This window comes from Aptenodytes patagonicus, chromosome 4 (assembly GCF_965638725.1).
Source record: "Aptenodytes patagonicus chromosome 4, bAptPat1.pri.cur, whole genome shotgun sequence".
NCBI lineage: Eukaryota > Metazoa > Chordata > Aves > Sphenisciformes > Spheniscidae > Aptenodytes > Aptenodytes patagonicus.
In genome coordinates, this window is record NC_134952.1 from 76,703,263 (window position 1) to 76,730,312 (window position 27,050).

A 27,050-nucleotide genomic window follows, 5' to 3' on the forward strand; every position below is an offset into this window, starting at 1 on the left:
CCTTTTTGGATCCCACTCTTCCACTCAGCTTAAGCCTTTTTCCTACCTTACAAGGAAATTGGAGTATTTATCTAAGTATGAATATAAGCACCACATCAGGAGTGTTAGCACACTTGAAGCAAAATGCTTAAAAAAAAGCTACTGTTAATGCTACTTCAGATTGTTATCAAATGTGCCCCTGGTTTTAGTCATCTGTAGGCCAGAGGTAAAATATTGAATATACAAACCACAGTGCAGTTTTTCAGTTCAGCAAGCTAGAAGTAACTTTGTGCAACAGTTTTATACTGCTGCTCCCCCAGCTTCACCCAGCCCTAAACTCCCAGCATATGATGCTCTAGGATATCAGGTAAGCTCCTGTTATAAATTGAGCTTAATACTTAGAGGAAATAGCTTTCAATAAACCATCACTTGAACATGAAACAAATAAGTAGATCTGGACAATTACCACTGCATTTATTTTTTTTTATAAAATGCTTGTGCAGGGAAGTTAAAGCTGCTGCTACAAAAAAATAAAAACAAACAGTTATAAAACATATACATATTTACATATATTACTTGTAAGATGTAAAAATATAAGTTATTTACAAATACAAACACTTCAACAGCACAGATGCATTTTCCTTGATTGTTGGCACTGAGTAAGCAGTGGGGGAAGAAAAAGATGTATCAGATTCAGATTATTTCCAAAAAGTTGATGCTATCTAGAACTAAGTTGCTCAAAGTTTTGCTTGAGCAAATTTATCCATCATTTTGAGGAAAAATGTGTTTTGTATGATACTTTACAAGCAATTTGCTACACACAAACAGAACAACCCTTCCCTTCCTAATTTTTTACCAGGTTTTGGAAGAATTTCTGCATAAGCTGAGTAAGATCAGTCACTTTACTTGAAAGTCAGTGAGTTTATTAAGCTCTTGTGTCCTGACACCTGCTTTGCTTTAATCAGTGGGGACCAGCTGGATTGGTAAACATCACAAGAATAGAAGACAGACAGTGCAGCTTCTCTTTGATGTATTCTGGCAACTTATCGTTTTCTCCATACCTAGAAAGACAAATAAGCATAGAAAAATTTAGATGCTTGAAATAATCTGTTTTATTTCAGGACAGTATAATTATTTCAAAACTTGCCTGTAAATAGGTAAACCACTAAGTCAAGTAGATTTTAAGTATATCTAGACACATTAATTGGAGCTTGATGGCTTAAATCTAGGCCCCCCTTCCCTATATGTATTTAACTGAAAAAAGTGTTTCAGATTAAGAAAATATCTAAACAATGTCTAAAGCTGCAGTAATGTCTGAACAGACTGTATATTACTGTCTCAAACTTTGCACAGAAGCAGCATGTTACTGAGTGGCTATATTTGTATGGGAAGTGCCCAGTGTCCAAAAGATACACGAAACTTCACCTGAGCACTTCAGGTCTATGCATCAATGTTGACATGCTATCTCCCTAATCTAGCAGTGTCTTGGAAAAAAAAAAAGTATTAAAACCTTATTTTTCTCCCCCTCCCTCTTTTAAATGCTATACATGACTAGTGGCTATACTCTGGAGACCAAGTAGATGCATTCCCAGCTTTTTTTAATTCGTTATCCAGAGTTCAGTCAAAGCTATAGGTGTTTCTCTTTATTTATTAAGCTTATATAAGCTAATCAACTGAGAAAAGTGATTGAAAAGCTAAGTTTTAGTATTTATAAAACAAAATTAATAGCAGCTATGAAGTTTCCCTTATACATAACAGCCTTGCACCGACAAGAAGCTGAACTATTTTTGTAGCAGTAATAGACTCACCTAGTTGTCTGGCCATCTGGAGATGTGTAAGTGATAGAAGAAACACCTGCTTGGGCTACCAGTTGGGATCCATCATTAAACTGAACCCATACTGCTCCACTGGTCAGCTAACGAGAGAAATTGCATTATGGTTTGAGGGCATAAAATACAAGATTACACACCTAGAATTTTTCTAATAATTGAAGCTGAAAGTTTTTCAGAATTGCTGAAGTGACTTGGGTATCTTGGTCAGTCTTGTAAAGATTGCAAGCATACTACTTTGGAGTAAGTAGTCTCATGCAGTCTCAAGAATCGGACTTCTAAGGCTTCAGATACTCAGCTTTGGTCATCCTTTTCAATGAGAATTAAATAAAGAAGTACCTTTAGCTTAACCACTCCTAAAGGAATTTTAAATAGGACCAAACATAAAATAGAAGGCCCATTTGTGAAAGTTCACAGCTATATACATTTTAAAGTTTATATATATAAAGCAAACTTTTTTTGTTAGGACAGGAAGCTTACTTTATCTGGATTGCAGAGAACCATTTTTTAAAATCTAAAGCTGGTCCCACAGAAAGCAGGGGAAAAATTTCTCTGTAATGAAACAGCTTTTCCTGGTGTATAGGCAGATGCATTTGTGCAGATCTGGTACATATCTGTTAAAAACACTTTGTGATGACACTTTTACATCTACATTAGTGAACAGACAGAAGTTTAACAGCCTCTTTTTTTTTACTAGAGTCAAATTTAAGTGACAGAAGACACTGAAATAGAATCATAGAATCATTGAGGTTGGAAAAGACCTCTAAGATCATCGAGTCCAACCATCAACCCAACACCACCATGCCCACTAAACCATGTCCCTAAGCGCCTCATCTACACATCTTTTAAATACCTCCAGGGATGGGGACTCCACCACTTCCCTGGGCAGCCTGTTCCAATGTTTCACCACTCTTTCAGTAAAGACATTTTTCCTCACGTCCAATCTAAACCTCCCCTGGCACAACTTGAGGCCATTTCCTCTCGTCCTATCACTTGTTACTTCGGAGAAAAGACCAACACCCACCTCGCTACAACCTCCTTTCAGGTAGTTGTAGAGAGCGATGAGGTCTCCCCTCAGCCTCCTTTTCTCCAGGCTAAACAGTCCCAGTTCCCTCAGCCGCTCCTCATAAGACTTGTTCTCCAATAGGCAATAACCACCACAGGAAAACTGTGATAACTGAAATACTGAGCTATTATTTTGGTTTCTTCTACTTATGTAGTTCACCGTGGTATTTATCCAAGATGCTTATTTGGAAGGATCTTTCCATAAACCAATTTTTGGATTTAAACTGTAGCAGAGCACAACTGAATGTATTCCTCACAAGTAAAATTTAAAGTCAATGACTTAAAAATATGTATCTCAAGTTTAACAGGAAAAAAGAAACAGACTTCCCTCCTTTATCAGTATTTATTTCTTACCTGAGAAGCCCAACCAACGTTTTTCACGAAGACAGATTTTAAAAGTTGGGCTGAATTTGGACTGCATTCTGTTTGATGAACAGAGGAGCATGTAGTTTCAGCAGTGTTAGTCAAAAATGTAGACTTTTCATACGACACCACCTGAAACCCAGAAATGCACAGTATTAGCAGCCTTAGTATTAATCCAACTGTTTATGTACCAATGTAGTCAATTACCACCTGTTTTAATCTTTTCATATATACAGACTAGCCTATATGCTTCATTTAACAGCATTACATTATAGAAACCCCACAGGATTTCATAGGACTTTCTCAGTATTATGACAGTTTTTCTACCACTTCCCTGTACTCACAAAGGAATTGCTTTCCCTAAGCAGGCTTTCTACCTAAACTCCATTTTTCCTTATTTGACTGTCAGAAAACCTGTCCATCTTCAGGAAAAATGTTCAGCGCATGTTCAATTATAAAATAGCCCTCACTCAGATGACCACTTGGCCAATATTTTACAAAAATATGGACATTGCTATTAGTTGGAAACTAGAATATTAAACATTAACAGAAGAGTTCTACAGCACATACAGAGTCTGTTACAGGTTTAGAGAGACAAAAGTGATGAATTAAGAATAACAGAGGATCAAACATTGGAGGCCTTTAGGATAACACCACCACTACTGTCTAGGAGAAACATGTCTGCTTCTATAAAAGTTCTACTACTCAGATACCTCCCCTCCCATAGTCAGAGATGACAGAGATGAGGTGGTGTGCTTAGCAGTATTTAAGATTCAGGGTTCAGCGAAAAGATGCAAGTCAGAGGATGTCTCTGAAATAGGAGAGCTCAGTCAGGAAAGAGATCAGGATCCAGATAATTACAAGAACCTGAAAGAAACAACAAGCTGTACCTCAGGATATACAGATCTAGTTCAAGTATAAAGAAACTGACAAAAAGAGTCAAGAATAACATGGAAAGGCAACCAGCTATTGTGTTATTTTGCTTAGAAATACATACTTCAGAAGAGAAAGCAAACAGTGAAAGCCTTACAAAGACCTAAGTGTTTGCTATATGGCAAACAAAGAATGAGTTTGAATGCTGAACCCTCAAGTTAGAACTCTGGTGATGGGTAACCTTAAGTCTGTGTAAAAATCAACACTAGTACTGAAGCCCTAAGGAATTTTTGTTGCCAGGTTCATTTCAGTGAAGCAAAAGCTGACAGATTCTGCCCTAAGGACATGTGCTACACAATCAAAGAACAGAGATTCAGACCCACGTAAATTCAACAAAGTTAAGATGATACAAACTCAGTGTGCTAAGACCCCAATATAATTCAGGCAGCTGGGGAAGTTGTATCACACAGGGCTGTGACGCAGCAATTGAAGCTTGGTGGGTCTTTTAAACAAACCAGATGAAATTACACACAAAGCTTTGTTAGTGTAAGAGTAGATATATTTATATGTATAGCTTTTTTTTATACACACTAACACAGGATTATTTCAGAACAGTAGCCTCAAGCGCTAATATCCTTTGTGACTACCATTTGGTATACAGGCCTGAGGGCACATCAAAGCTCTCCAAAACAAATTGAAGGCTGTGCTGTATAACATAAGTAAGCAATTTTCAAACTATGTTCCAAGGAGCCATTTGTGGTAAAGTTTTGGAGGATTTTGATTTTTCAGATGATCTTAAATCCAGATATCAAAAGTTAATTGAAATCAAAGTTAACATTTCTAATCAATAGGCTCACAAATGGCTAATAAAAGCCTATGTCCATACAAATGTAATTCCATTAGTTCAAATAAAACAGCAATATTTGAATTCCTACTGGAGAGTAGTCTCCGCTGGATGTTCTTGTGTACTTACAGAAGGAGTACAATTTGGAGTTTGAACTGGAGTAGAACTGGCAGCTATATTTCTATCCAGTGCCATAACTTCTTTTGAACAGTTTGTATTGTCCAACAGTGGAGGTACTACAGCCTGTGGCGATTCAGTATTGCCAGGTTTTCTGGAAAAATAATGAGACAAATTGGGAAAAGGTCTGTCCAAAAGGGACTAAAGAAACAAGTGAGGAGATGTAGCTTTTCCTTCAGTTTACCATGGACTGTACAAAGCATTTGACAGCACTGGTCTTCTGCAGAATTGTTTTACACATGCTAATTGTTAGCCTGGTTTAGACTAAATCCACACGTGTATGTTGTCCCAGTATCAAAGGAGGCTTTGCAGGTCCAAAATAAGGTGTTCATACATGCTATCAAGTTAGTCATTAGCAAGATAAATATTATGAGCCTCTATTAAGCAACCCTGGCTTCTGCAAACATTAGCTGCATAAGGCTGCTTAGTGGGAATATTCAAATGCAAAAGTATTTTCAAGTCAAAATATTACCTTCCAACAATTATTGGAAAAAATGGAACACTTTCACTCCTTTTTTCTTCTTCCAAAACAGCAGATTCCAGTGCAAGGCATATACGATGTCCCTGGAATTAGAAGGAGCTTATTAGAGTTTTTAACTGAAAACAGCGTAACTATTTCATACATGTTTAGCGTGGGAGGTGAGCCTACACAAGGAAATGCTTTTTTCAACAGTACTGAGTATCAATAATAGCTGCACTCATGCACCATGGAGGCAATTAAAAAAGCTATACTGCAGCAAGACTCCCTCGTAACTTCAGCACATCTGGAATTATGTTCTTAATAATCACATCTCCTCCCCTTTTAGCAGGACTAGACAGGGGACTAGAAGACCCCTGAATTCTATTCCAGAAAATAACAGAACATAAGGAAGACTGAATAGGAAATTTGTACGTTATTTTTACTGTTTCCCAAGTTCAGAGACAAAAAATTACTTTTGTGACTGCTAATTGGGTGACATGAAACAACATGGAAAGCACAGCAGGCAGGGTTTTGTGTTTGGGGTTTTTTTTGGGGGTGGGGGTGGGGTGTTTTTTGTGGGTTTTTTTCTGGTTTTGTTTTTTTTTTTAACTTGTATAAAGCAGCTTCATCTGTTCTGTTTAATCCTTTCACCAGACAGGCAAACCTGCTTTACATACCAGTAAGAATTTCCTCTAACAGTCTTCATTGCGAGGCACTGTTACTGTTACCTCTACATTGATATTTGCTCTTCCAAAAAACACTTTATCATCCCTCTTTATCAGTGTAATGAAAGATACAAAAAGCAACATCAGAAGCACATTTGTGAAAGAGAAACTGAATTTTTTGAAAGTTGCTTTGCACTGGAAAAGGTCTATATAAAACAGTTTACCTCATTTGCATGATCCATATAAACTTGTATTTCCTTCTTCAAACCTGCTTCGCTTTCTCCTTTCAAAGTGAAGGATTTCCCTGATTTTTCAATCACACGAGTTATACCAGCAGTCTTGTGTATCTTTGCTCCTGTAAAAAAAAGTAAACATTTCTAGTGTGAATCGTATAAAATACCAGCATCTACAAAATACAGATTTCTGCCGTTACATTACACTTTAGTAGAGTAGATCTCACTGACTGCAAGAATAAAACCACTCCTGCGTGAGCTCTATGTCTAGCAGAAATAAAAAGCCACTTAAATTTGGACTGTGATATTAACAGAATGCCCTCTATGGCCAAAGCTCACTACTTAAATGGGCTGAATAATGCATTTATTACATATTTTAAGAACTACCCCTCTAAACATTAATTTGAGACAACATTAACATCTCTAACAGTATTGCCAAAAATTGGTTAAGTAGGCTCTATTAGCATTTGAATAGGGTTTTAAAAAAGATGCCCATTCTTTCAATAGCAGTTCCACACTGAATCACAGAACTGTTAAGTCTTTTTTTTGTCATGAGTTCTGTTGGGGTCTATCTGTGCACGTGACAAATCAAACTAGTTGACAGTAGTCTATAGCAAGAAAACAATCATCAGTGCAGTCTAGTTTATGACGGGCAGAGTCAGAGAAGGCAGACAGTTGCTTCCTCCAGTGAGTGTTCTTGGTAATCTTATTACGCCAGTTAACAATGGAAAGCTTGGAGTAGGGACACACCTTTCACTACGCAGGTTAACTATCAAACGTAGACGCAAAGAAGAGCTCATGAATAAGAACAAGGTGTAACTTAAATAACACTTTTGCAACATGTACTCCCTGAAGAAGATACCAGTAAGGAACTAATGAAAAATAAACTGATCTGCAAGTGCTAGAATAAAGGCAGAGTGGCAAAAAAAAAGTTTTAGTATTTTCTTCAATCTGAAGCGTTCGTTGTTTGGCAATATTTTAGCGCAGCTTTAATAACATGATATAACTATTTGCATAACTGCAAAAATGAGTACATACCATCATAAAAACAAATTTCAACATCTGCAGTGGGTGAATTTTCCATCAACATGCACTTGGCATATCTTGTGTAGAACGTAACTTTGGGGGTTTTTGTTCTTACCAACTGCACAAACTTGGCTGCATACTGGTATTTTTTCCAGTACTTTTCTAAAAAAAAAAGAAAATTTTAAAGCTTTTATCAAAAAGTCATCAGATTAAACACTGTGCATCAGCTTAGAGAGGAATAATTTAAAATATGTATTTGATAGCTGAAGATTGTGAGTAATAAGTACTTTACAGCAGTATGTTCAAAGAAACTGACTTATTTCCACCAACTTTTAGAAAAGTGTGCATCTTCACTTGAATAGCTTCAATTAATACAGTTCAGAACCTAAACAACATAGTAAAGCACTGCATATACCATTTATCCAGATATCACGATCCAGCTGGCTTCCTGGCTTTAGGTAAAACCTGTCTTTGATCTCTAATTAGTAGAGAAGTCTGCTTGTCTCTTAAGAACTTATAGTTAGCTTATATTTGTTCTTCAGCTGTCTACATTACTCTGTCAATGCTTTCAAGTATTTATTTTTCCCCTCCCTCCCAAGTTCTGAGTATTGGGAAGCACAAATTAAAGTTGCTCTGTTTTAAAATTGACTTGATAATATTTCTTCCATTCGTATTTAAACAGTTTCCAATATGAACGAGGAGAAGAATATGAAAGCTTTAATGTTAGTACACTACGTTGTAAAGGGGTAAGTGACTCCTTATAACTTCCATACAAAATAACTTAAACCTGTGGGTTTACACTTTCTTGTAAAGTTTCAAAATACAGTTTCCAGTTAAACTGTAGTTCGAATCTTACTCTGAAAGGAGTTTTATCTTCACAATTATCTGAAAAGTAATGGCTAAAAGCTAAAAAGTCTCAAACAAGATTCACTAAAAATCACTTTAATCATCGTAATTTTAAAATAAGTTTCAGGTTACCTGGCAAGTTGTCAAAATTATACATACAGATGTCTTCAGGAGGAGCAGGAGGTCTGTCATCAAGAAGGAAGCCTCTTCCTTCATTTGGATGATAAACTGCAATCTACAAAAAGGGAAGAAAGATGTGTTTGCAGTTGCAACTTACTACAGCACTCCCTACGTTTAACAGGTGTGGAAATAAGTCAGTTTAATTAATTACCATGATTTACCATGAATGCTCTGTTCCTCTAAGTAATTATTTAACAGCAGCAGTTTTTTAACAATACTTCACCTGTTCCAAAAGTCAAGTCCAATTTTGCTCTGAAATAATTGCTTGCTACCTGTACTTGTATGGTTGTACTGGGGGGACAGTGAAGGAGTTTACAGCTGTGCATATGTAAATATTGCATTTCCAAACAAATAATTACTTAAATAAAAATTAAAAAAAACTCTGAAAGAACAGAATACTCTAAGCCTTTTACACAACAGTGAAGAAATTGAAAACATACTCACCACATTTCCATCACAAGATATTCTGAGAACTTCTTTCACCTGTTCTTGTGAGTGGTGTTCTTTTAGAAACTCCATACACACTTCCCCAGTATCTAGAATGCTCACCTAAGATATATTAAATACATAAATTAAACAAGAAAACCTTTACTTTCTGGCAAAATAAGATAGCACTTCTTTCCACAAATACTTCAGAAAAAAAGGGTTTTCTTCTTCCTCAAATGCACTGCAAACTTAGAAATGCTTCTCACAGTACCTTTTGCTATGAGAACTATTAAAACGGAACACTTCTTCAACATGACTGAAGGTTATAAGCCTGGTCAGTGAGGGTGTGGCTTCTTAAGTGACAAATCAAACGAAGACAGGTCAGCTCTATTATGTTCTTTTTTAAAAAACAAATTGGGGGGCGGGGGGAAACATGACAGGATGAGCAAGGCTAAGAAACAGAACAAAAGGCAAAAGGGTGATACCAGGAACAAACCAACCAGAAAATTTATGTGATCAGTAAGGATTAATGGAATTTGTTTTACTTTCCCACCCACAAGACAGGGAAAAAGCAGCACTACAGGAAAAAGATTCAAGTTTTTACTTGAGGGCAAGACTATTTTAATTTCTAATCCAGTTATTTATCTAATCTGTAAAAGTGTTTGATGTGTTTGACATAGTTAAATTCTTAATGTTGAAAGCTTAAACGCAACTTGTACAGCTAAGCAGTACAGAGTTTTAGAACTGTAGGAAGTATATATGCATTTAGTAGTGGTTATGTCTACCTACAGTTTCTTTGCTTGTAAGCTAAAAGCAATGCCATGTCACTATTTGCAGGAAGCGACCACAAGGTTACAGTATTCCATATACAAAAAAACCTAAGATGCATCTTACTAATACAACTTTAAGTTATTATAGATTAAGTTTTATAAAAACAAATGCTTCTAGTTTACCAAGTGATTTAAGAGATAGTCACACTATATTTAATACTTAAGTTGTTTCCATTTTAAGAACTGATACATACCACTGCATTTTTTGTTTTTTGCCTGATTGGTTTTAGCCTGTGAGCGTTGAGAGGTGATATTATACTTCGCAGTGTAGGTTTCTGATGTGCTGGTGGTTCTTTGCCCCACACTTGGTTTTGTTCTGAAGTTGACCAAAGGCCACATGTAGAAGATGGTTGCATCTTCTCAGATTTGCAGAGAACTCCAGGGTTGTATTTCTTTGGGTTTCTCTGGTTTAAAGAATGCGGACAGTCGACGGATGCATCATGATTCCTTATATCTTTTAAGGTGTTCCATGCATTTCTTGATGCATCTTGCTGCACATCCAGATGATACCGAAAGCCTCCATGTGCGTTACTGTCGCCAGTTAGGTCTGCAGGTGGTCTCAGCAGAACTGAAAGCATCATACAGGTACATTGTAGATTCAAAAAGTCACAGTACAAAGAAAAAAATGCTATTATGTTTTTAAAAGCTTTTCAAAATATCATCTTAGAAGGCTTGTTTAAGTGGAGAATGGGATTTCTTTAATCACAGTCCAAATCATTAGGCTATGACTTTAGTACCAATCAATACCAATGCTAACAAAATTCCAGTGCTACTTAAAATGTACTGTTACTAGATTTCAGTTATGACGGCCTTCAGTCTTAACATATATAAAATCATTTTGCAAAACCATCTATAAACAAAATACTAAGATTTCAAATAGATACTTAAACAAGAATTAGTTTACAAGAATTAGTTTAATCTCTTGAAACACAGTTTACTTGCCATTCAGATAACCACTAGTACCAAGTTTCATTTAAGTTTCAGCTTAACTAACCAGTGTTTTAGCATCAACCAGAGGTTTTAGTACTCAAGATGTAAAACGCATACACCAAAAACCTTGTTTTATTTCCAGTCACTTGTTAAGAGACAAAAACCTATTTTTATATTTAAACTTCCTATAACTGCTTCCCTAGTTTTGATATTTAAGCCCTTGATCAACTTCTACCTCACCCAAACAAGTATTGCACTCCTCCTGCCATGTTGCAGAACAGTTGAGAAGGGACCAAAAATTACATAGGATTTTTCAGACCATATGTCATATGATTGCAATTCCCTGTAGACAGGAAGGGAAGGAGTCCAGTAATATCAAAACACATACGGCCAGAATGGATTTGTGATTTAGTTTTATGATTAAATTACATTATTTGTAAATGATGTAATATGATGCATGACAAAGAACACCTCCTTCCCTTCTGTGTCTTTTGTCCCTTCCTCCACCCCTCCTTCTGGAGCCTCATTATCTTTTTCATTCACTGAGGTCCCATTTTCTCTTAAGGTGTATTTGCACAACTAAATTAACAGGGCTTTTGAGCCACCTGCCAATCTTTTGTCCCGTATTTATACTTACACACACTTCAGGTCACAACTGAATAATTATGGCAGGTTCTAGAATTGTGTTTTCCTCTTTTTGCCTTTTTTTGGCTAAAATACTAAGAGAGAATGACCTCATTTTAGGAAGCTAAGATTCAAATTCAATGTACAATTTCTTCACTCTTATGAAGGCAGTTACATACAGTTCATTATACCAACCCAACAGCTCAAGAGGAACACTAACTACAAAACCTTCTGAAATTAATTCCTACCTCAGGAAACTAAAGTGTTACAGCTTAGTCCAAAAGAGAGAACAAAATGTTCTCAGTGGGGTATTTCTTGCTTAGGAATGAATCTACAGATTGGCGATGCTGGAAATCATTTTGCCTCTTTCAATATCTGTGTCAATTTTTTGCAGTGCAAGTCAGTTTAGGGTCTCCCAGGCTTTTCATTCAGAAAGAAAAGTCTGTCTGCAGTAGCCTCTGTTAACATCCAATCGCTGTTATTTAGGATGTCGGCATTATACTCCAGTATCACAGTTACTTGGCCATACAGTTATCCCTTCTGTCACAAGGTTAAAGAAATAAAAATATAGAAAAACCACAGAAACAAGTTACAAGACACTACTCCAACTTGAGTGCAAAAATATACAACTGATTAGTAACACACCATTTGCTTGCATGCTTCCAAGCCACTGCTGCATTGTTTCAGCCTGGGACTTCTGCTCTAACAAACCAACCTGGGGCTTCATTGGGCAGAGATAGTTTGAGCTGCAAAATAAAAGTTACACATGTAATCAAGATTACATCAAAGACACTTGCACAACAAAAGTTCTAATGTTACAGCTGCAGAAATCACAACACTTTCAGAACATTTAAGAAATGCATGTGGCATTTTACAGCTCTAGACAGCATAGAACATGCTTCTTTTTTCATGGGGAATGTTCATTGGGTAAAGCATTGCATTTGGAAACAGTATTACTAATTTTTAGCACAAATTTAAGCCTGTTAGCGCTCACTAGTAGACTCTCAGAGCTGACATATATGAACAAAAAGAGCCATTGATAATGCTGCCAGCAGTGGCTGTTCTTACATCTAAGCTCTTAATTCACAGTATAGGAAACAACCTCGGAGAAGACACAAGGATGGTGCCCATGACCCCAGTGGATGTCATTCAGCATAGCAAGTATGCAGCTGAAATATGTAGGCAATCTTATCACCTAAAATAGTTTGAGTTTATATAAAATATAGTAAATCCCAAGGATTATAAAGATTTTTTTTACCAGCTTTTTAGACAATGACATATATGTAGTCACAGGTGAACTCAAGCTATAATCCACGTGTTGAAGAATAAAGAATATACACAAAAACAGTTACTGCAGAATCACTGCTCTGTTGTAAATTCACACTAAGCTCCTGTGAGGTTTTCTGTCTCCATAGCCTGTACCCATCTGTACTTCTTTTTGCAATGATCACTACTTTAGCATTGGCAAGAACTCAGTTACACAAACACACCCCCCACCCCCTCGAATATAAGCATCTAATTTAAGTCTTAGAACCTTGCATTTAAGATTGCTGTGCAGGCCAACTATAGATGTAAGAGGCTCTCCTGTAATCAACCATTTAAAAAAGTAGTAATCATTCAGTTAATCCCCACACTCATATTAATATTCTGTCACATTTACATATAGCATGTCTGTATGAAGTCATGGGGAATACAAGCATTATGTTAACATTTGTATAAATAATTTCTTTTTTGAGTCATCAAACATTTCTCAAATTAGGAAGAATGCACATGCCCATTGAACTTGCTGAACAGAGGCTTATGTCAAACACTTGTGAATAGTCAAGAAAAACCTCTTACTCCATTTACTTTTTCTATGGGGCAAAGTGCTCATTTGCATTTTCCCTGAACTGATTTGCAAAAAGAAAAACATATGAAACCATCACACAAAGTTACCACTCAATGTGGAGAGAAATGCAAGAACCAAGATATGCAACAGTCCTTATATTAAAATAGGAAAGCCTTCTTTGATATTCTGCTGATGGAAACAAAGGAAACTTCTGAGCATAGCCAGATTAAGTTTATCACAAAGAAGAGCTCTTGTTGCACAGCAGTGCACAGAAGGCAAAGATGAGGCCTCTGACAACACAGAAAACATCCTAGCATCAGTTGTAGATTTGACACCAGAGTTGGTTTGTATCAGCTGGGGAAGTCCATCAATGTATGGAAAGAAGCCAGGATTTACACCCAGACACTACAACTAAGGACAGAACTAAGTTTCAGATAGTTGTTTTTGAGTGTTATTTTCCTTTCTGGTATGCCAATTTTATAATCCATCACCTAATCTTGTACTTAATTTGGTCTTTTTCCTTTATCTTGTCTAAGCATAAGGCATAGTTAAAGATGAACAGAAAAAAAGCCAAAGCAGCAAGTAAAGACGTTGGTAGTCACACTTTGAATGCCTTCTATCCTCATCTGTGTCTCTTCTACAAACAAGAATTAGCAAGGCCCTCTACTACAACTACCGAGGGGAAAGAAATACTCAACTTGCTGCACATGGAAATAAGTCAATAACAGAGTATTACCAGGATAAATAAAAGCTACAATCTAGCTAGCTGATGCCCTGCATCTATGAACTTTAAGGTAGGGACTGTGGGGAGGTAAACCTCTACATAGCAACAGCATCAACTATCACCCTCTCCTATTTGGTATTCAAGCTACAAGTGTAGAGACTTTGGGCACTTACTACAGCTTAGTTACAGGAAAAGTCATGCATTTAACATATAAGGCAGTGCTAAATTCCATCTTAAAAACTGATTCTTACTGTGGTTGATCTTTTACTGGTGGAGATATTTGCCCTTCAAAAGAACCAGAACTACTAGAAGTCTTCTCCTTAAATACTTCTCCTATATCAGTATAGCTGTTCGCAGGTGAAAAGCATTCTGTATTTTCCCTTGTTCCTACTTTGGGCTTAGAAAGCAGTTCCAGAGAGTGACACCTCTCAACAATGTTCGATATGCCTTGAGTCTGACTATGGGATGTGCCAGACCTATCTGAAGAGTGGGCTCTTCGGAGGTAGCGTGAATGTGGTCTCTCTTCAGCAAGTTGCACGGTTCTTCCCCTGCCAGTTATGCCAATTTCTTTTCCCTGAATTCCCCACTGATGAAAAGAACCGCTTCCATCTATGGATGAAGTATTACTGGAACTCTTGTTTTTAGGAAAAAAAGTAATTTTATTTGGGAGCGGCTGTCCAACTAACAGCTTCTTCTTTTCCTTCAAGCAGCCACTGGTACTGATGCTGGAAGAGCCTGTGAAGGTTGTAGAGATGGTAGCATTTCCACTGTCCATGGAATCTTCTGAAGTTCCCGAATCTTTACTCCGTGCAGAGCTACACCTGGACATAAAAGGATGATCCAACACTGAGGAAAGACTCAAACGATCTGCTGGATTTTTGCGAAGTAACCTAAGTATAAGGTCTTGCGCCTCTCTTGATAAAAAGGCTGGCATTTCATAGTCTGCTAATACTACTTTATTCAGCGTGTTCTTGACTGTGTCAGTGTCAAAAGGTGGCTTTCCAATAAGAAGAGTGTAAAACATACAGCCCAAAGACCACACATCAGATTCAAGTCCATGTGGACTCCTTGTGGCTATCTCTGGAGAAATGTAATTTGGAGTTCCACACATGGTGTAATGCTTTTCATGAGGCATTTTCAGCTGAGTTGCTAGTCCAAAATCAGCAATCTTGACATTCATATTATTGGTGAGTAAGATATTAGAAAGGGTGAGGTCCCGGTGCAGTATTCCATGAGAATGAAGATACAGCATACCCGTGATAATCTGATGCAAGAAGTGTCGGGCTGTCAAAACACAAAACCAGATATTTTAGTCATATAATTGAAGTCATAGCTGTGAAAATAACTTTTTGAAGTCTGCTATTGGTCTTGCTTTTTTTTTTTTTAAATAATGAGGATGTTACAAGGATGTTTAAGTGTCACGCTAATGAGATTGGAATTAACTTTCTGCTTTAAGGCTTTAAGCAATATGGCATGACTACATTTTAAGACAGTTCATAAAAAAATGTTCTGTACTGCAGTAATCAGATTTGTTTCTTTGCTAACAGAATAACGTAAACAGGACTGGAGATATTTTCAATTGGCCTAAACTTTTTAAAATTAGATTCTTAAGAATTTAAAAAGTTAAGTTGCTTCACACTCAGAAACAGCAGATACACGAAATCAAGCAGCTTCACTATGTGCAGATTATAGGATATAGGAGACAATTTGGATTATATTTGTTTTATCATTAGTAAACTGGCAAGGCTAGTAGGATTTCAATTTCTCAAAAACTTTTAAGTTCACAATACTGGGATAGTTTTTCTGTTCTATTACATTAGAAATTCAGGGAATATTCAAGAGTTTTAGCTTACAGCAGGAATAACAAAACCTCATCCAGGCTGAAGCAGCATCATTTATTACGATGTTGCAATTACAGCAATTTTAAGAATTATTCTTTCTAGAGCAAACAATTTACAATCCTCTTTCTTTTAGCAGAGTGCAAAGACTGGTGAGTAACAAACGTTAATAGAAACCACTCCTCGAAGGAAGATACTTCTTTACCCAGCTTTTAGAACCGAGGTACCATCAGATGAACTATTTTTGCTGGAGCAGATCTGAATTAAACAGATGATGCCTGTATAGCAGTATCCCTTTAATTCAGTCCTGTGATCTGGGTTCCAAAAAATCCATGTATATAATAGTTTCACAGAATTATTTTAGAAACTGATAGGGAAGCAGGTAAACTGGAAGAACTGTGCAAGAGATGACCAGCATGGTAATTCTGGAAGCAGTAGAGGCAATAACCACTGAATCCAGATCAGCTGAAACCAGAACAGCTTGTTTGGCTGTGCCCTCAAACATTATACACAGCAGCTCACTTTGCTGTTTTTTTTTGAATTGCGCTGTTCTGGTTAGGCTTTCAGTGGTCCGTGTTCTAACTGAAATCCTCTCACTCTCAACTGTAAGAAAATGAAACATGAGTAAATTCATAAGTGCAATTAATTTTTTTTTTGCAAGACTTCTTCCTCAAAACACTATTGAGAAGAGTAACATAGCCAATTTAAAAAGTTTTAGAATTACTCTTACAATGAACTCTCAAGGAAAGATAGGATTTTCAGTACTTTCCATAAGAAACAGAGGTAAAACCGTTGTAGAATTTCTCCTTAGTTGCCAGTCCTTCAAAAATTCTAGATGGATTGTCAAATTGGGTATTTCCTTGCTAACTCAGCCCTTAAGCAACAGTTACCTGCATTATCTTCATTTCTACACACCTTGGAACATAGTAAATATTTCCAATGATACCACATAAGACAAACTATAATCTGGAAGGCTTTCTAACTGGTGACATGTAATACAGTAATACTGAGGTGAAGAGGTGCAACACAAAGCAAGCAAGTGTATGGATGTGAAGTTGCCAGTTTTCCTCTGTGGAACTTCCCAGTCTTGACCTGTATTTCAACATAATTTTATGTACAAAGGTAAGCTCTACCTTCTAAGTTCACTGTCTTATTTTTTTTAAACCCCAAATAGCACAAGCTACTGTAAAGTGGCATAAACAGAAACAAAAGTATACAGAAATTCAAGTGAATATATATGTAATAGTAATCAATCTCTAGATTATCACTTATCACAAGATTTTAAGCTATAGAAACTGGTTCAGAGTGATGGCAGTTTTAAATATTCTTTGACTAGAATTAAATATTTATTGATTAAGCCAAAACATTAATGGAAAGAGAGCTACACAGAAAGAAAATCTCACCTTCTTCTTCTGAAAAGGGTTTCTTTCTGTTCTTTATATATCTGCTCATTTCACCATTGTGACACATCTCAAGTATCAAGTACACATAGTTGCTATCTTCAAAGTAGTTATAAAGCTAGAACATAAAACAATGAAAAAATTAAAATACATTTTGTAGACTATACAGCAAGTCACATATACAGTCCTCTCTACAAAAACACGATTCTTACCTCAAGTATAGATGGATGCTTTAGCTGACAATGTATTTTCACCTCATTTTGAACCCTCTGTACCATTCCAACTTTGTGCATGGCTTTTTTATCTATCTGTAAATGGATCGCAGAATATTTTTCAAGCACTGCAACACTGATTACATACGTGTTAGTTTCAAGTGAACTTGACATTTTAGATGTTCAATGCATGTTTGCCTGAAAACTTCTAAATACAAGCAAATCTTCACGTAGTTTAACCTACTGTATGCTTTTAATGAACAAGTATCATAGGTAAATGGAGGAACACACAACTGTCTGAAGTAGACAAGTGTTAACGTTTTCAATACTAACACTAATTAAAAAAATTTCTGAAAAACTTAAGCAGAGAACCCTAATTCTGATTTTGCCAGGCAGATATGCTAAATATAGTTAACATTAAGAAGGTAGCTAAATAGAAGTAATATAGATTATAAGTAAGTCTGGCAAAACACCTGTGAGGTGCAAGTTTCCTTCACAAAGTTTGTCCTGGCAGCGAGGGAAAGTTTTCAAGGCATTTTTTCCAGGACCTCTCCAGCCACATGGATTCTAAATGAAGTTTTTGTGGTCACAAATTTATGAATTAGAATTATAGGGCTGATTGGCCACTCTATGTTGAAGATTTGAGCTCAAGTTCTTTTAACAGCACTATAAGCATTTCTATTAATTATCAATACAGCCTGTTTGGTTGTACTGCATCTTTCAGGATCAAATCCCAATCTAAATATCAGTTATGTACAAACAAGCAATCTAGGCATGAATGCCCAACCGCATAACCCCAACCTGTTGCAACTTGCCCTTGTTCAGTCTCTCGGAAGACAGAGACTTCCTTGGCTGGCTGCCTTACCATTTTGATAGCCACTTCCAGGCCGGTTTTCAGGGATACTGCTCTGTAGACCCCTGCGAAGGAGCCTTTCCCCAGGAGGTTCCCCACCTTGAAATCCTGCAACACGAACATACCATGGCCGTCAGCCCCAGCCCAGGCTTTGAAGCCTCTCTCTCGATGCAGAGCCCCCTCCAAGAGATTTGGGGGGGGATCACGCTCCCGATGCCGGGGCAAACCCTCAGGCACCCCCGGGATGCCCGGGCGGTACCTGGACAGAGCTCTCCGGGGCGCGGCGGCGGTCCGCGGCGGGGCCGCGCAGCATCCCCCGCGGCATCGTCCTCCCCGCGCGGCGGCCGGCTTGCACTGGCGCTGCCCGGGGCGGCGCGGCGCGGCCACCTTCCCGCCGCCTCTCCCGCCGCTCCCGGGGGACGGGAGACACCCGCCCCCGGCTCCCGCTGCTATGGCAGCGGCTGGGGAGCGACCGCCGCCCGCCCCGCAAACACAGAGCGCCTGGAGCTCTCCACAGCCCGGCTCCGCGGCAGCTCCCCGGGGCCCCGGACGGGACAGCTGCCGCTCGCATAGGAGCGCAGGGAACCTAAACCACCGCAGGGGCTGAGCTCCCCGCGCAAGGTGCACACCGGCGGAGCTGCGGCTCTCCCGCCGGGTGTCACCGTCCGGGGCGCTCCGCCCGGGCCGGAGAAACACGGCTTCACGGCCCGGGGGCAGGTGGCGGGGGAGGGCGCCGGGCCCGGCTGGCCGAGCCCCTGCCCCCGCTCCGCCAGCGGCCAAGCCGAGGAGGCGTCCGGGGGACCCGCCCCGCCACAGACCGCCGGGCCGCGTTTGTGGGGGGAGGGGACGACGGTGCGGGCGGGCCTGGGAGGAGCCGCCCTCGGCGCCCCGCCGGCCGCCTCCCACGAACAAGCCGCCCGGGAGAAGGACGAGCTCCCGCCTGGCCGCTCCCCGCCACCGGCCCCGCGCTCCCGGCAAATGGCGGGGCGGCGCCGGCCAGGCCCGCGGGTACCGAGAGGGGGCTGGGCTCCGCACCTCTATTTTCTCGCCGATGCAGGTCGCCATGATGCCGGCCGCTCTCCCCGGGTCCCGCTACGGGTTCTCCTCAGGGCCTCGGCCGCGGCTCCCCATCACGGCACCCTCCGCCGCCCGCCTCGGCCCAGGCCCGCTCGCTCCCGGGCCCGGCGGCCGCTCCCCTCCCCCGGCGCCTCCATTTTGAAAAATCGCGCCGTTACCCCCCCCGCCCCGCCCCGCCCCAGGTCGAGGCTGCGTCTGACGCAATCGCGTCTCACAGTCGGGCTGGGAGATACCGCGCATGCGCAGGACGTCGCGTGCCCGTTTCCCCGGCAGCCGTTACGGCGCATGCGCTGTTGAGGGTCCGGCGTTGGCGGAGGCGTTGGCGGGCTGGTCCGTCTCGTCGGCCCGGTGCGTCACCTCGGCCCGGTAGCTGAAAAATAACCACTTCTGACAGCCCTGCGCGGTTCCAGGTATCTCTCCTCAGAGGAGAGAGAGCCTCCGCTCGGCCTGGGGAGGCCCTGGCGTTGTCGTGCTCACCCGGGCGTCTTGGTGGAAGCCCTCAGGCCTGGAAGATCGGCCGAACCGAGCTGGCGGGGTCAGCTCCTGGTTGATCGTGAATGAACGTGAACTCTCCTGATAAAAGGAACACTGCTACCCTCACGTGGGTATCTCCCTCGCACTCAGTAGAGAGGTTTTGTTATTCCTTGGTTATTATTTTTAAATAGCCGGGCTAAATTCTGGAATGAACTCTGACAAGGCTTAAGGGCTTCCCTGTGGCTTACTGCCTTGCATACTAAGCACAAAGTGCGGTTCTTCCATCTTACCTTCTCTGATACAGTGTCTCGTAATGGAGACACAGGGTGTTTGTCTCAGATGTATAGGCTAGAAACAGCAATGGGCTTAGGTGCAAGACTGCCGGTGTGGCCTGGGCTGGGTGCTCAGCCTTCTGCAGGGTACCCATGGGGAGCAGCAGCTGCTGCCACCCTGAGGAGTCTGCGGCTGCACAGGAAACATGCCCAGAGCTAGCTGAGAGGAAGAGCTGTCAATTGGGGTTTGTCCGAAGTGCCCCTCTCCCAGGTGTTCAGTCCACTGAAGGAAGAGGTGCAAGCTGAAGCTTTAAATCCTCAGTTCCCAATCTTTTCTTGAAGGTACATTGCTGTATTTTTTCTCCAAATATCTGAAAAAGCTTAGGCCAGTCAGGTTTTGTCAGCTGATGGTGGTATTGTGTGTAGTAGACTACTAGAGCACATGCTGAGCAACTGCAAGGTCTGGACTGAATTCACTTTTCTGCTTGAGGAACCTGTTGGAGGGCCCTCTGGTTTTGAGGCTGTAGTGCCAAATGAAGTAATGTACTGGGATAGTAGCACAGCTTCAACATAAACACAGTGCAAGGTGGTAACTAATTTTATCACCAAGTGCGCTATGGAGCACTGATCTGAGAGTGGTGATTCTTTGTGTCTAGTACCTACCTCTTGGATTCTTTCTATACTGTTTCGTATGAAATATAGAAGTTTTTGAATGCAGACTTAAATATGAATATTAATTAGGACAAAGAGGAACTATTTTTTTGTATTGAAGCACTACTAAAGTGCTGTAATTGGAAGTGCTTTTAATAGAAGAAATAGTGCTTCTGGGAATGGATTATGGTTCGTGATGTTCGTCATCAGGTTGTATTTCTCTTATAAAATGTGGGCATGGTATTTTGACCTGCATATATTAAGGGACATGGAGCATAATATAGATTGTCGTTTCTTAGCAGATATACCATTTTCTTACTAATGGAAAGTATGTGTTTGCTCTGAAAGATGGTTAAAGTCGATTGGAACAGAAGGGGGAGCTGTCAGCACACCAGGCAAAGAAGAAGGGGCTCTGTACAGATGCATATATTTTCCAACCAGAAGATAATTCCTCTTTTTGCTCTTAACAGGAGTTAATGAAGTGTTCTTTTCTCACGATCTGGGAGTGGAAAAAGGGTATTTTGTCCTGTAATGATCTGGCACAGTGAAACATTTAGCATTAAGAACTCTTTCTGAGACAATCTTTTCCATTAAGGGACCAGGTCAGCATTCTCCTACTTGTACTGATCTTAATTCTTTGTTATTAATAAGTGACTGCTTCCCTTAAAGCAGCAGGTTTTGTCAGCTTTCTATGATGTCCTTTAAGAGACATATCCCTTTCCTTTAATTGACTGTAGCATCATCTGTCCAAAGACCTTACTGTTTTTCTGGCCTTCGCTTTTATGATATATATAACTGGAATAACAACATGTTTGTTTCTTGTAAGTGTGATAAAATGTTGCTCTCTGCTCATTACACATCTTCATCTGTATAGACAAAGTTAACATTCTTGCTGGGTTAAGTTTAGTTAGAAAATTATCAAAGTCAAGTGGTTTTGAAAGTAGAGCCAGAAAGATTTTTACATTGCCTTTAATGGAGTAGCATCTAAGCTATAGAGGAGTAGTCAAATTTTTTTGAACCGTTCATTTGGAAAGGGAATGGCACAAAAGGGAGAGCAGACCTGTCATATATAATTTCATTATTTAAATTTGGTTGTTTACCGTGCTGTGAGGTTCTGCTCATGTTTTGGTTTCTTTGAGTAAAATGCTTTAAGTGGATCTGGGACTGTTCAGTCATTCCACAACTATTCTACCAGCACCCTTGTCCTCAGCTGCGTTTCTGACCTCTCAGTGCTTTTTTCAGCTGCAAGCCATGCTTTTGCAACTAAATTCCTCTTGGGTCTTTAACCTTTTTCAAAGGTATTGCAACTCCCACTTCTGTTAGTCTGTTCCACTGATAGGAATTACGCCAGTTTTACAGGGGTGGTTATTGTTGTAATTATTGTTAGAATACAGCGCAGCTTTTCTTTGAATTGTCTTCTACCACAATAAGGTGTGATGAGTGTTAAGTACAGGCAGAAGTGAGTGGCAAAGGCAGAGCAGCTGGTTTAATCCATTTGTGGGTTTAATTCCTAGCTACATTGTTTTATTTTCCAAAAATGCTATTTCCAACTATTTTCCTGCTGAAAAAACTTCTGAACTGTGAGTCGGATTGGAGTTTTAAAAAAACATGAGTGAAGAAAATCAGGAGTGAACCTCATTCCATCACCTGTGCTTAGCATGCTCTTCTTGACATAAATCTTTCTTTAACCTGAGGTACTAATGCGTTATTGGGCAGAGCCCTGAGTGATATGCCTGTTGGCAGACCTCCAAACCTACATCTTAATAACAAACTTATCCTTCCTAAGGCTGCTGATCCCCATTAGTTTGGATTGAGCTTACTCAGGGCTGCCATTGTCTCATCTATCTTCTCTCATGTGCTGGCTGTGATGCTCTTTCAGCTGCGTGGCAAGCTGTTCCAAGAAGCTGAAACAGCTAAAAATGGGTTCTCTTTCAGCAGGGTTAGGTTTTGCTCAGTGCCCTGAGTTAGGTCAGTGTGTGATGGTGCCAGCGGTAGTGCCGGTGCAGTGGAAGGGGCAGTACTGCAAAATGGGAGCAAGAGGGAGAGTGGGACAGCAGCAGCTCTCTTGGATGGGCTGATGTTGCTGTGGAATTCCAGCCGTAGGTAGAAAGCAGTGAGACGAGGCTAAGCGGGGAGAAGAGCACCCTACATTCTTTCCCTTGTGTTACACTGTAAAGTTGGCTGATAAGTCACTCACTACTGAGTGACCTTTTTGTGTTGTGTTTTATGTAGAATATATGATAAAATAAAATCCTCTAGCTATGTAGAGAGAGAGTTTCTCACATTGCCTGTGTCCTTCAGCTCCTGCGTTTAGCTTTTGTCTATTATGTCAAAGTAGCAATTAGACCTGGGCAACAGCACTTCATGTCTAAGGTGAAACACAGCAACATTGTTGTAACAAATTTGTTTTTATGGGCTAGCTGCCTTTACCTGATGCCAGGCATCATCGATGAATTTTGTTTCTGTAGTTAAGGTGAATTTAAAATGTGAGGGAACATCTTCAAGCTCCATTACCTGACCAGTTTGTTTACATTCTCATGTGCTTTTCTATTCCTAGCTAGTCTATTAAAAATGAAATTAATCTTTGGGCAAGTATGCCCTCAATCAATATTTAGACTCAACCAGTATAGTGGACTCATGCAGGTCCCTTGCACAGAATAAATTTTCCCCAATTTTGGAGAAGATATTTGCTTTTCTATTTCTTATTTTTCAACTGGTAGTTCAGTTGTCTGTTTATTTCTTGCTTGACGTTCAGATGCAGTACTGTTTAAGCTGGCTGAAGCAGATGTGACTATTTGTGTCCACCCTCTGTTTCTTCCTCTGTTGTGTGGCAGGACTGTTCATGTGGCTACACAGTGAACCAGATCAAGGAATTGGTTTTGGCTGGGAAGAATTTTATTTTTGGTTGGTTTTTTTTATTAGTCTGCCCTCTGAATCACTCCACCTCATAAACAGCTTGCTGGCTACTTCTGTACCAGGGGGGTGCTCCCAAAGAGTTACTCTGGCTAGGGCAGGCTACCATCCAGGATGCAAGCAGGTGCACCAATTTAGCACCTCACCTTCTCCAATGTTTGCCAGTTTGTGACTAAACTTAAACAGTTCCCCCACTGCCTGCCAACTTTCATTGTTGGAATAAAATACAGAGGTGGCTTGTAATCAAGCTGCACTTTCTCCTTCAGAGAAGGAGGCTCTCAGGAAGTTACATGCAGTCATCCACTCCTTAATGGATGTAAAATGGATTGTGGATAAGCGTATGTGTCAATTGTTGTGAATCCTTAAATGTAAAACAGAAGCTGTGTGACTGATTAAATAGATCTGCTTTGTGGAGCTGTGCAACATTAACAGTCATCACTGGTTTGAGTAATTAGCGTGGAAGATTAGCAAAAATAAGACTTTCAATTTAATTTCAAGGCTAGATTTTTAACCTGAACAGTGATGAGAAAAGTTGTGTGAGTGAATTCATGTGCCAGAAGCATGACTGATAAATATTGATGTTGGGGGCAAACTAAATAGCTAACAGCATACAAAATATGCTGCATGACTATACAGAAGACAAAATTTGTAGGTAGGGGTAATACCTTTTTATGTTTGGCACTGCAGTTGGAAAAGTGTACGTGCTTTACGGCACAGGCCCTGGTTTCTCTGAAGTTCTGTTGCATAGTGTGTAGCATATTTGGGGTTGCGTGGTAGTTAGGAGGTTATAAATAGGAGGTCTTTTGAAGATCATGTTTCTTGCATAAGATTGGGAGGTAGATGTCATTGTTTAGTTTGGCTTATTTTTCTTTCATGTCATATAGTCCCCATTAAAAGGGGAGCCAGAAAGTCTTTGGACTTTCAGCAACTGGGTAACTGCTCCTCCAGTAATTGCCAAGCCAGCAACATGCCAGTGAAATGATACTTTTCTCTGATTAAAAAGAAAGTTGAATCACTATTCTGTTGTTGGGTTGAATTTATGACTACAGGAATCAGCATCTGCTGTAAGCAGAGCTTGCGAGACAAACTAGCGATGTAATAAATCCCTTGCTAACTCTTTTTATCAGAGAGCAAATACATATCTAATTGTGTTCTCCATGCTTAGGTGTTGAAAGAAATGCTAGCTTAAAGTCTTCTTAAAATAGTTTTAAGACAGTAATAGGACTCCCTTTAAACAGGGCATGCAAGCCTTCTTTCAACTTTATTGCACGAACAAAATGTGAAGATTTAGAGGGTCCTTCATCAGTGGAGAAGTGTGATTAGCAACAAAAGTAAAAAGGAACTGAGTAAGAAGGATCATGAAAAGCAAAACTAGAGTACTCGGAACACAGAAATTGGGGGAAAGAGGGGAAGTCATCCTCCCTTCCTGCCATCCTGCTTCATTCAGGTGTCACTGTAACCTTCTAAAGCTGATGGAGCGCTTCCAGGCTTCCCCTGGAGAGTAAGGGAGCGACAACAGATTTTTGAGTAGAAGGCAAACAAGAACTGTCAAGAGAGCTGTAGCTTGCAGCAGTGGTGATGGTTTAGCCCATGTTCAGAGCACTGCGTATGGGTTGGTGCATTGTGTCTTAGACACAGTATTAGGCAGTGAAAATGGTTATTTTAAATCTGATATCTCTTGGCTGCACTGGCTAATTTTATGAGCATGGATAATTGTCTTTGCCATTGAAATCCATCTATGTGTATCACAAATGATGCAAATCAACTTTGTCCTTGAACAAAATGGCAGATGTGCAGTGTCAGTGGGTTGCATAAATGTCCACGCAGGTAGAGCTCAGGTCTTTAATTAGCTTGCTTGTTCAGAACATTTCCTGATACCTGATTTGTTCTCATTAAAAAGGGCAGAATTTACCTCAATTTACATTCTCACTGAGTCGGAAAAGCTAGTAGAATGCTTGGGTGATAGAGACCACTTGGCATGCCATGCCTAGTATATTACTTATTAATTTCATGGGTGTATCGTTAGGTGAGACTGCAATGCATTTGGGCTGCCTGTGGTTGCTATCTGTTGTTCTGTAGGCTGACAAGCAGAGTATTAATCTTAGCATGGTCTTGTAACTTGCAGATACAAGTTCTTCTGTACATGCAGTCTCTGGATGGCTTATTTTGTGCTATCTCATTGTCATGGGAAAAAAAAAAAGATTAAGGGTCCTGTGGCTTTGGCCTGATCTGTTTTACACTGGTACATGATCAGGTATATGCAAAAAACATCTTATGTCATGCAAACAGTATGATCCGAGGTTGCTTTGTTCTGGGCTAGCTATGTTGTTCTAACTACTGGTTCTAGTACTCGTGCATAACTGATAGTATGTATGTGGTATAGTTGTCTTTCTGTGTGGTAGTTGCAATTGCAAGCAGCCAGTAATTAGACAATTTCTGGTGAAGTATTTCATAGTCAAAATGTGAAGATGATCAAATTGACCCTGTTTTTATTTTTATTTCTGACATGAAGAATATAAAAGACTTTGCTGGGTCAGACCAAGAACAACCGTTTTATTTTAGCAGGCCTTTTTCATTTTAATTTTCTCGATTAAAAAAACCCAAAGCCCTCTTGGATTTCTGGTTGTAACTCTTAATTTTAACAAGCCATTTAAATAAGAAACAACTACTTGTAAAGCCTGGAAGCAGCCAGTGCATTTGTAAATCTCTATTAAAGAATATATGGATGCACCTGTGGGGTTCATATAGGCAAGAATTTACAGGTTTACAAAATAAACATGTTTATACACCAACACTGGGAACACTCTCAGAGAGTGCTTGACCACAGGGCATAAAGTTACAGTTTACAAATGATAATCTGTCATCGTTGGTTGTTCTACAGCTTTGCTTGCATCTTGGCAGGAAGGTTCATGACACTAGTAGTTTCACATATTTAAGAGATGTATATATTTATTTCTTACTGCTACTTTTGACAGTTGCAGAGAAGCGTTCTCAGATGTATCTGGTAGTGTACTGCCAGTCTAGGCAACAAAAGTTTAGTCTTTTCAGAAATATTGTTGGTGTATCCTGGGTAAGTGATGAATTGTGAGCATGTAATGATCCATCAGCTGTGGTTTTTATTTGACAATTTGGTCTAAATAAAAAAATCCAACTGGTTTTATGCTTTTCTCCTTCAATGACACTCAAGTGTCATGAAACATTAATTCTCACTGACTTTTTTTCTTTTGCGATGGACATTCGTCCCCAGTGTTATTTCCAAGTTGAATTTGGTTCATTGTTTTGTGCAGCAAATTGTTTCAGCAAATCATATCCCACTAATCCTTAATCACAATGGGTCATTTTTGTCAAAGAAACCGAAAGCAAGGGGTAGTTGGAGAGTTTCTAAAAAATTAAGTTGTGATATTTCAAAGGTTTCTTTCTCGCTTGAGGAGGAGAAGGAAAAGTTTGAATAAGGCAAC

At 39.8% G+C, this 27,050-nt stretch overlaps 1 protein-coding gene across 4 annotated transcripts; it reads right to left on the reverse strand.

The window, feature by feature from the left end:
* Positions 1-316: 316 nt before the first annotated feature.
* On the reverse strand, positions 317-19,272 carry PLK4 (polo like kinase 4). 4 transcript variants are annotated; one of them, XM_076337248.1, is made up of 16 exons: positions 19,241-19,272; positions 18,218-18,313; positions 17,353-17,448; positions 17,144-17,258; positions 14,154-15,186; positions 11,996-12,096; positions 9,991-10,364; positions 8,985-9,089; positions 8,493-8,595; positions 7,527-7,676; positions 6,480-6,610; positions 5,603-5,694; positions 5,083-5,224; positions 3,228-3,368; positions 1,788-1,894; positions 317-1,040 (listed from the first exon to the last, which is right to left on the reverse strand). In XM_076337248.1, the coding sequence occupies exons 1-16, from the start codon at positions 19,268-19,270 to the stop codon at positions 941-943; spliced, it is 2,916 nt and encodes a 971-aa protein (XP_076193363.1). In that variant the 5' UTR covers positions 19,271-19,272; the 3' UTR covers positions 317-940. The 4 variants fall into 4 exon arrangements, with proteins under 4 accessions (XP_076193363.1, XP_076193362.1, XP_076193364.1 ...); XM_076337247.1 differs by lacking the exon at positions 19,241-19,272 and adding an exon at positions 18,465-18,530; XM_076337249.1 differs by lacking the exon at positions 17,353-17,448.
* Positions 19,273-27,050: the final 7,778 nt, after the last annotated feature.

Bases quoted from the DNA above. Each gene is read 5' to 3' on its own strand.
- PLK4 (XM_076337247.1), bottom strand. From the start codon at position 18,530: ATGCCGCGGGGGATGCTGCGCGGCCCCGCCGCGGACCGCCGCCGCGCC. The intron at 18,314-18,464 runs GTACCGCCCGGG...TTCGTGTTGCAG, and splicing joins CCCCGGAGAGCTCTGTCCAG to GATTTCAAGGTGGGGAACCT. The intron at 7,677-8,492 runs GTAACCTGAAAC...TTTTTTTTTTAG, and splicing joins TAATTTTGACAACTTGCCAG to AAAAGTACTGGAAAAAATAC.